This window comes from Cannabis sativa, chromosome 5 (genome assembly GCF_029168945.1).
Source record: "Cannabis sativa cultivar Pink pepper isolate KNU-18-1 chromosome 5, ASM2916894v1, whole genome shotgun sequence".
NCBI lineage: Eukaryota > Viridiplantae > Streptophyta > Magnoliopsida > Rosales > Cannabaceae > Cannabis > Cannabis sativa.
The window spans coordinates 72255603-72265938 of NC_083605.1; the positions used below are offsets into that span (position 1 = coordinate 72255603).

The 10336-nt window shown below is 31.5% G+C and overlaps 2 protein-coding genes across 2 annotated transcripts; one reads left to right on the forward strand and one right to left on the reverse strand.

Annotated features, from left to right (window-relative positions):
- Window positions 1-399: 399 nt before the first annotated feature.
- On the reverse strand, window positions 400-2218 carry LOC115715857 (tobamovirus multiplication protein 2B). The gene is made up of 5 exons (XM_030644524.2): window positions 1997-2218; window positions 1158-1223; window positions 995-1059; window positions 758-848; window positions 400-650 (listed from the first exon to the last, which is right to left on the reverse strand). Exons 1-5 carry the CDS (start codon window positions 2132-2134, stop codon window positions 612-614), a joined length of 399 nt encoding a protein of 132 aa, XP_030500384.2. The 5' UTR covers window positions 2135-2218; the 3' UTR covers window positions 400-611.
- A 4211-nt stretch (window positions 2219-6429) lies between these two features.
- On the forward strand, window positions 6430-9505 carry LOC115718061 (pollen-specific leucine-rich repeat extensin-like protein 4). Its single transcript, XM_061116087.1, has one exon. It carries the CDS (start codon window positions 6793-6795, stop codon window positions 9202-9204), a length of 2412 nt encoding a protein of 803 aa, XP_060972070.1. The 5' UTR covers window positions 6430-6792; the 3' UTR covers window positions 9205-9505.
- Window positions 9506-10336: the final 831 nt, after the last annotated feature.

Genomic DNA, 10336 nt, shown 5'->3' on the forward strand with positions numbered 1-10336 from the left:
AAGATTCATTGCATAAGTCACAATATCATGACTGATTTAAGAAACACCTCACGACTTCCAGTAGAAAAAGATTTAGCCTTCCACCAAAAAAAAAAATTTGTTCCACACCCTATCCTGTATAGACTGAAAAAGGTTGGATCTATTGTGTTCCGCAAAACAAAGGAGCCCCAAATACTTCTCATAATACTTAAGTTTTACATAATAATTTAAGTATTTTCAATGCAAATATATATATTATATTCACATTTCATTGTCTATCAGAATTGTCTTTTCAAAAAAAATATGAAAAAAGTTGTTCAACAAAATAAGAATACAAAAATAGCATTGTTATATAGGCACGTCGTATGTAACACCATAAGATACTATAGCAATTCTAAAAAAACAAATGATACCAATTAGGGGAAAAAAAACAAAAGTAGTTGAAACTAAAATTATTCATCTACAAGGTGGAACATCATTTGAGTTACAATTATGTACAATGAAATTGGACTAAGAAAGGCCAATACTTCTACATCATTGATTGAGAATATTTGCCACAACAACTAAGCCTATCTTTTCTCAGTCACTAACAAATTCAGATTTTTGGGAAGGAAAAAAAATGGATGATTTTCTTACTCCAGTTCAGAAGGTTGATTTTCTGCAATATGCTCCTGGGAGAAGGAGCAATAAGGGTGTCAAAATAAGATATCTTAATGAACAATATGAAGTGATTCACAGAAAATGGAAACAATAAGAAGGGAAAAAAAACAGTTATAACCTCTCGAGGGCGATGCACTTGGGAGAGGGAACTAAGCTGACTGCTTTCCATGTTTGAAAGTAATTGGATTACAGTTTGTAGATGAGGAGCACTGCAAATGTTGTAAATCAAGTAAGAACAATTAGGAATAGAGATATAAGCACTCCAAGTCTGTTACAGTTCTTGGTTTACCATATTCTTTACTGAAAAAGTAGTGTAAATATAAAATGATAAGCACAAATAAAGCATCATCACAACCTTTGCATTGCATTTTCCATATGTACATCCAGGGACGAAATCACCCGAGGCATATGCTCTAACAACTTCATAAACCCAGAGGAAAAGTTGAAATTAGAGACTTAAAATCTTCTTGATTAGTTTAGTCAAGCTAAAATCATTATAATTCTGCTGCCCTACTTACTTGTCCAGTATTCTTAATTGTAGGTGTTTTTGCCAAGAGATTCTTTGGAAGCTTCACCAGTTGGGTCTGCACAAAACATTAGAGTTTTGAGGATTAGCAATTCAAAAGACTTTTAGAAGGGGTCAAACTCAAAATACAGTATCAAAGCTTGCCTTGAATTGTATAATGAGATTTGTTAACTCTTTCAGTCTAATTCAAATATGCTAAAAACTTTGAGTCCTAATATATGAAGCCAATAATTCAAGTATCTAGCATATCAAACTGAGAGGTTCCATTATGTAGCAAGCCTTACAGAAATATATATGTAAATTTTGATAAACAAAAAGATTATCTCTTCAGGTCATAATAAGAGTTTAATACATGTACCCAGATACATAGAAAAGCTAGCTAACCTAATATTTTACTAATACAATTTCAGTGAATCCTCCTAATAATGGTCTCAGCAAACTTTTCATATCCTCTGTCACAATATAGAAATCTCAATACACTAAAACCTAAGTTTACACTTTCTGTATCCAATTCCAGGATCTTTTCATGTAAAAAAGGTCAATTCAATGAAATTACGAAAATTTCAATTATCAAGCCATAATTACTTTAATTCATCTTTGAAATTATTGCTTTGAATTACTCAACAACCCATCCAATGTTCTATTTTGTTTTCTGGAAATTAGATTAAATCAATCTATTCTAGACCACTACAACGAGGGTCCCTCCAACACTTATAAATATATACATAAATAAGTGGACAAGCAAATAAGAAATGTAATTTGCAGTAAAAATGAGGAATTTGATTTTGAGAGTTGTATGAACTATAAATGAAAATGGTGATGGGTTTGGACCTGGGAAGGAGAAGATGTTTGCATGAGATGGAGGAGATTGGAGGTGGAGAGTATGGCTTGAGAGATCTGATCAGTGACCATTGATTTGGCCGTATTACTTCCTGTAATGCTTCCACTCCCACCTCTACTGCTCGCCATTTTCCTGAAACTATTTCTCTCTCGATTCTCTATAAGCTGATATTTATTTATATACGTTTTAGAAGAAATGAATGATACCTCTTCTTGTGGTTTTTATATAAACAAAAAGTGTAATACTTTAGTTTTTTAAATTTTTTAATCACATAAATAAAGGTAAGTGTTCTATAATTAGTTTTGTTTTTTAATTTTAAAAACAAAACATAAAATTGTGTTTAATAAATTATATTTTATTTGTTGATTTTACTTAAGTCGGGTTTGAGTTCAAGTCTTGGTCGAGTTCAGGACTAGATCTCGACCTAGGTCCGAGTCTAGATCCCAAGGTCCAGGTAAAAATCGGAGTCCAAAATATTGATTAAGAAAAAAATTGAAAGTAACTTTACTTTTCTAATTAAAAAAGTATTACCAAATACATTCAAATTTTTTTTGTTTGTTCTAAAAATTCAGTAAATAATTTGAAGTGACAAAGAAATGTCAAAAGCAAAGAGAAAATAGAAATGCTAAAAGATATTAATAGTGCTTAACATTTTATAGAATTGTCATATAGCTATTAGTATAAATAAGTATGTCTCAAAAATTTAATTTAATAATTATTATTAAATATCCCTAATTATGATGGTACTAGATATTACTGATGTCTAATATAAATGCTCGGAAACAAAATATTAAGCTTGTAGCGATATTCTAAAATTATCATATATTATTTACGCTATGTTTGAAAGTTTAATTTTGGTGAGGAAAAAATTGTGGAGAATAATTTTTTTTTTGTACATTTCTTTTTTTACCACCAAAATTAAACTTCCAAAAATAACTTTAAAAAAATGGAAAATCTGTACAAAATTCATTATGATTATAATAAACAATGTTATATATCACAAAAAAAAAAAAGTTTTGGATGAATAAACCCTCTTAACTATCGTTTCACTTGTATTTAACTTTTAGCGGTAAAATCTTCTAAACTATTGAACTTTTAGCATATTGAAGGTATCGTCCGGTTAATTGCCACCATGGACTGTTTATAAGTACACTCTTGTACATGTGTTACGTTTATATTGGTACACCGAATACTATTATTTCAAAATTCATCTTAAAATTAAATAAAATTAAAAAATTAAAAAAATATTATAAATATTAATATAAAGGTGTCACGCTTACTAGAGTGTATACATCAGCAATTCATGTTGGCAGTTAACTGTGAAAATAGATGACACCTTAAATGTGCTAACAATTCATTAATTTGGAGGGTTTTACCACCAAAATTTGAGTTTAGAGTATTAAGTACAAGTAAAATAATAGTTGAGAAGGTTTAGTCGAAAAAAAACTCATATAAAAAATTAGGATTATGTAATGTAGTGTTTATAATTGCAGTTACGCCCATAGATAATATGTCTAACACTATTTAGGTGGTGTTTACATGGGAAAAATAAAAATATAGGAATAAAAATGAAAATTAAAATAAGAATATAATGGAATAAAATTTAAAATACATTAAAAAAGATTAATAAAAAAATAATCAAATTTTTTCTTATCTTTTATTGGGATCCTTTAAAATAAAATAAAATAAATGAATGAAATAAAAAATAATTTATTTCCATTCCATAATTCATTACCTCCCATTAGTATTGGAAATACGGTTCGGACTTTTTGACACTGCACGAAATCGATACGAGCCCAAAAGGCACAAGCATGACTAGGCACGAAAAAATACGAACTTGGACATGACACGGCACGATGCTACAAGTTGGCATGACATTGCATGAAAAATATGTCTTTAAACACGACACAACACAAGAAGTACACGTAAGCACGAACAGACTAGCTCGAAAAACATGACATGCAACAAATCTAAAAAACACCAAACGACATATTAAAAAATATTATAATTTAATAATAATAATAATATGAATTTATCAAGATAAAATAATAATAATAAAACTTAAATATAATACTGAATATTACAATTCTATAATTAAAATTAAAACATGAAAAATTAAAATTATATATTAATTTATTTATAGGATGTAATATAAAGGGCTTTTTTTTATAAATGTACAACAAAAATAACATAATTACAAAAAATGTGCAAAAAAAAAATTATTTTAAAAACTTATATATTTTGAAAACTTATTACATGAAACCATACATTTTAATCATTAAATAATAAACTATGTTTATTAAAACTCAAAATAAATAATTTTGTAAAATTAATTAAACAGTTTAATAAAAATAAACAAGTTAATTTTTTTTATTAAAAGATAAATGTTTATTATCTATTTTAGTATGAATTATTATAATTTAATAAGATTTTTTTTAATAAAATACAATATCAAAATTATAAACATTAATGTATATAAATATAAATCAATACTTAAAATTACAAAAAATAAACATGACACATAGAGTGATATAATAAACATATATGAATATTATTATTTTGTTTATTAAATTAGTATGTTTAATAAATAGAAAACAAAATAAACATATATATACAAAGTATTTTATATTATTAGTATGTTTATTACAATTGTAAACATAAAAATAGACATAGACAATTTATACTATACTAAAATAAGTATTTTTTTTTTCTATTGTTTCTATATATATTGATTATTTTCTAATGAATTAGTGAACGAATTTTCTATTGAAGTATAATTCTTACATAAAAAAATAAATAAACAAACATAACTTTATAAACTCCAAAAATTATTTAATTAGAAAAAATAAACATGACACAATAAACAAAGAAAAAGATAAAGATAAATAATTTTTTTATATATATATTATTTATTTTTTAAAAAATTACTAAAAAATAAACATAACACACGTAAAGTGATATAATAAACTTATGTGAATATTATTATTTTGTTTATTAAATTAGTATGTTTAATTAATAGAAAATAAAATAAACACATATATAAAATGTTTTATATTATTGATATGTTTTTTATTATAATTGTAAATATAAAAATAAACATAGCTAATATTACCATATATATAATAATCAATAATTATTACCATATATATATTATAAAAGAAATTGAAAAAAAGTTTTTAATTATATATAAAAATGTATAAGAAAATGATAATAAATTTTTTTTGCACATATTTTGTAATTAATTAAAATAATGTATACAAAATTGTAAAATGCCCTAATATAAAAAGTTGAGTATTTAAAAATAAATATTTAAACTTTAATGATGTTAATAATTTTTCTATATTATTATTATGTATACAATTTTGTTCAAAAGTTATAATAAGTATAACTAAAGCTTTAAAATATACATATAATTTAATAATTGTAAAAGAAAAATGAAAAAATAAAGCACGAATTTATGTTTGGATATAAAACTAGGTTGGTCTGTTTAAGAAATATGGGCCGGTAAGAGCAAAACATAGCACAAATCCGAGCAAGACACGAAAATACCGAACCTATAAGCTGTGTAAGACCTTGAGAAGGCCCTGCATGGATCCTACCTGTTAAATTTTTTAAAACATAAAATTATTTTCAAATCTTAGAACAATCAAGCCCAAACTTTGAGCAACCTAACTTCAAGCATATGAAAAATGCATGACAAAAAGCCAAGCATTCATCTTCAAAAGTTAGGGTCTCCACTCCTGTACTGATTTTTACTGATTGTTTTGGTTTTCAACAAATCAATCAACTCCTAATTTTTTTTACTCATCGTTTCACTCTTATTACTGCAAATAAGAGCAGCAAAATTCCTATTTGCAAACTTATACAAAATCTTTTAACTCATTGGAATGTAGCATCTTTTTTGCCACTACAAACTAGTTTTATTTTCCAATATGTTTGTTTCAATGAACTTTCAGTTGTATATACATAATAAATAAATAAACATTCATGTATATTAACACTACTAAAGGTTCCATATAGAAGTTCCATGCAAAATGTTATAACATTAATATTTTTATTTTCTTTACATGATTTTTTTTCTCACTAAAAGAGTTTATATCATATTTGTCATTGTTTTGAATTTATGTTTTTTCTTGGAATATTGCTAAATAATAGCACTATATTTATTTAATTATATATATTGTATAATAATTTATAATTAGCTTATATATAGCAGTTTGTTTGTATAAAAAAAAACTTATATATTTCTATTGTAATAATAGAAAATAAGTTTTCATTGTAAAAAATTAAAAACAAATTGATAACAAGATCCGACTTTTCTGTGTGAAAAATAGGAAAGTAAAATAATGAGATAATAAAACACACTAAAACAACAAAAACAATAACAAATCAAACGAACCAAAACAATTGTAAGCACTGAAAAAAATAGAAGAATTAGGCATTGATAGTATGTGGTTAATCATTTACCAACTATCAAATTGCAAATTTAGACAAAAGCCACCAAAATCCTCCCTAAATTTAGAGCTCTTTTTCTAAGAAAATAAATAAAAAATAACAAACATGAAAACCAAAGACAGGAGATAAATGTTTGCTTTGTGGTGCAAAAGAATAAAAACCAAAACCATTCATTAAAAGGTTCTTAAAGAGAATTTGTTGCATAACCCCACAAACACCTCCTTTTCCCTTCTCAATATAACACATTCCTCATTCACCTTCCTTTCCTTGACTTCCTATAAGCAGCCTTGGGCCTATCCAAGGTGGCGGCGCTCTGCAATTTCCTCCCAAAATGCAGGCCTCAGGCTGCTTCTTTTTCTTCTTCATACTTATCTTCGGTACTACTTTGTTTTCTTTCTCCTCTGCTCTCACTGATGCTGAGGCGTCCTTTATAGCTCGTCGACAGTTGCTGACTCTTAAAGAGGGCGGGGATTTACCTGATGACTTTGAAGAGACGATTCATTTGATAGGTGTTACTTTTCCAAACGCTAGACTCAAACGTGCATACATTGCACTCCAAGCATGGAAGAATGCTATCTATTCTGATCCACTGAATGTTACGGGCAATTGGGTTGGTGAAGATGTTTGTTCGTACACTGGAGTGTTTTGTTCGCCGGCTTTGGATGACCCGAGTGAGGAAGTGGTGGCTGGTATTGATCTCAACCATGGTGACATTGCTGGCTACCTTCCTGTGGAGCTTGGATTGTTGACTGAAATAGCTTTGTTTCACATCAACTCAAACAGGTTCTGTGGTGTCATTCCTGAGAGCTTCTCCAGGCTCACACTTCTTTTCGAGCTTGATGTTAGCAACAACAGATTTGTGGGTCCTTTCCCAAAGGTTGTTCTATCCATTCCAAACATCAAGTACCTTGATCTCAGGTACAATGATTTTGAGGGAGTTGTGCCTGGAGATCTCTTTAATATGGACTTGGACGCTTTGTTCTTGAATAATAACCGGTTCACATCTACCATTCCTGATACTCTGGGCAACTCTCCTGTTTCGGTTTTGGTCATCGCCAATAACCACTTCTATGGATGCATTCCCAGTAGCATTGGAAATATGGGGAACACTCTTAATGAGATTATTGTGTCAAACAATAAGCTTCATGGGTGTTTGCCAACTGAGATTGGTAACTTGGGAAATCTCACAGTTTTCGATATTGGCTCCAATTTCTTGAGTGGGATTTTGCCTAAAAGCTTCAAGTCCCTCCAGAAGGTGGAACAAATGAATCTTTCACACAATACACTAACTGGGTTTGTTCAAGATAGCATTTGTCAGTTGCCCAATTTGGAGAGCTTGAAATTCTCTTACAATTACTTCAATGGTGAGGACCAAAAATGCAATCCAACTAAGAATAAAGGCATTGTGTTGGAAGACATAAGCAATTGCTTGCCAGATAGGCCAAAGCAGAAGACAGCAAAAGAATGTCAACCGATTGTGAGCAAGCCAATAGATTGCAGCAAGGCAAAGTGCGGTGGACTATCTTCATCAACGAACGATCCAAATAAACCATTACCCGTCCCAATTCAAAAGCCAACACCACAACCACCAAAACAGGCACCTCCAACGCCAAAAGAATCACCAAAACCCACTCCAAATCCTCCCAAACAAAACCCGAAATCACCACCTGTGGAGGGGCCTTCACCTTCCAAGCCAGTTCCTATCCCTCCACAAACACCCTTACCACCATCTGATCCCACAAAAAGATCTCCAATTGGCGTACCGAGAAGCCCACCGCCACAATCTATTTCCTCTCCTCCACCACCAATTCGCTCACCATCACCACCATCACCTGAGCCCCATAATGGATCACCTGTTAACAACCCCCATTCACCACCACCACCACCAGTACACAACTCGTCTCCACCACCCCCTGATCCCACTAGACGTTCACCAATTGATCCAAGTCGGCCACCACCCACACCAATAGTTCATTCTCCCCCACCTCCACCAGTTCAATCCCCCCCACCTCCAGTGTACTCTCCACCACCACCTCCACCAGTTCAATCCCCCCCACCTCCAGTGTATTCCCCACCACCACCTCCACCAGTTCAATCCCCCCCACCTCCGGTGTACTCTCCACCACCACCTCCACCAGTTCAATCTCCCCCACCTCCAGTGTATTCCCCACCACCACCTCCACCAGTGCAATCTCCCCCACCTCCAGTTTACTCCCCACCACCACCTCCCCCGGTTCAATCTCCCCCGCCTCCAGTGTACTCCCCACCACCACCTCCACCAGTTTATTCCCCTCCCCCACCGGTACAATCTCCACCTCCACCAGTCCATTCACCACCACCACCGGTACAATCTCCACCTCCACCAGTCCACTCACCACCACCACCACCAGTCCATTCTCCACCTCCACCAGTTCATTCACCACCACCACCACCAGTCCACTCTCCACCTCCACCAGTCCATTCTCCACCTCCACCAGTCCATTCACCACCACCACCAATCCGCTCTCCACCTCCACCAGTACATTCACCACCACCACCACCAGTCCACTCTCCACCACCCCGACAAGTTCCCTCACCACCTCCACCAATTCAATCTCCACCACCACCTTCCCCATCTCCTTCAACTCCTCCTCATCATTCAACATTCTCACCACCACCACCACCTCCAGATGAGTTGATTCTACCACCAACCTTTGGGTTCCAGTATGCATCCCCACCACCACCAATCTTCCAAGGCTACTAAACGGCGCAGCATAATTATTAAACAAAAAATGTCTGTTTTGTTTTTAATTTGCCTCTGTATACAAAGTTTTACAAGCCTGCAACATACACCCACTTTTGTTAGTTCATAGTTTGTCACATACAGAACATGAAAGTGTAAATCTACTCCATCCTTTCATGCAACAAAGCAAACGACACTATCATCCAGTATATTGTACTTCCAAAGTGTTCATCTTTATGCTGCCATTTATCTTTATTAATATTTATATATAATTTCTTCTTAATGTAATAAGGATCATGATTCATAGGTAATAATTTTAGTATCAATGTTGTTTTATTCAACTTAATAGCTTTAGTTTCTTTGGCTCAAACCTTCATTCTCACACCATCTGGAAAATAAATTTGATATATTTCGTAGACAATCTAGCTTCAAGATTAATTTATTTGAAACTAGTAGGTGGTGGTGTTGGTATTATTAATATTTTCAAAAATTAGAACTTTTTCTGTTTAGACAAGAAAAGCATTTTTAAACAAGTAAATCAAACAAGAGAGGGATAACAAAAAATATTCATACACCTGTAAGTGTAACAATTGAAAATAAAACAGTGATCTTGTGCTGGCACATAAACCACAAATCAATAAATTACATAGAACAAAGATACATAAAACACAAATGTGGATGTACTTGAGTTGGAAAAGACTCACAAATTCATCAATAAGTGTAATCTCTTTTTCTATATAAATATATGTATATATATATAGATAAAATGTAGTCTCTTTTTATTGTAATTTATATATTTTATCATCTTCTCTTTTTTTTTTTACCCTGTGATTTGTTATTCAAATATTTATTTTTCCCTAGGAAATTCATTGTTCTTACAGGAGAGATCTCATGGAAACTCAAGCCAGAATATTACCAACTAATAATTTATATGAGAAACTATAGTTCCCTGAAGTACATCACTAAGTACCACCAAAGAAGGGGGATTTCAAAATTTCAGAGCACTTAGAATAATACAATAATTTTATGCTGCTAATAAAGTTCAAATTCATATACAATAATAATCAAAGAAGAAAAACTCCCCTAGCAAAGACTTCCCCCCAAAAAATGTAAATGAATATAGGCAAAAAGAAAAGTTTTAATTTACCTGATA

Bases quoted from the DNA above. Each gene is read 5' to 3' on its own strand.
- LOC115715857 (XM_030644524.2), bottom strand. From the start codon at position 2,134: ATGGCGAGCAGTAGAGGTGGGAGTGGAAGCATTACAGGAAGTAATACG. The intron at 1,060-1,157 runs GTAAGTAGGGCA...GGGTTTATGAAG, and splicing joins CAATTAAGAATACTGGACAA to TTGTTAGAGCATATGCCTCG. The intron at 849-994 runs GTTGTGATGATG...CAACATTTGCAG, and splicing joins ATGGAAAATGCAATGCAAAG to TGCTCCTCATCTACAAACTG.
- LOC115718061 (XM_061116087.1), top strand. From the start codon at position 6,793: ATGCAGGCCTCAGGCTGCTTCTTTTTCTTCTTCATACTTATCTTCGGT.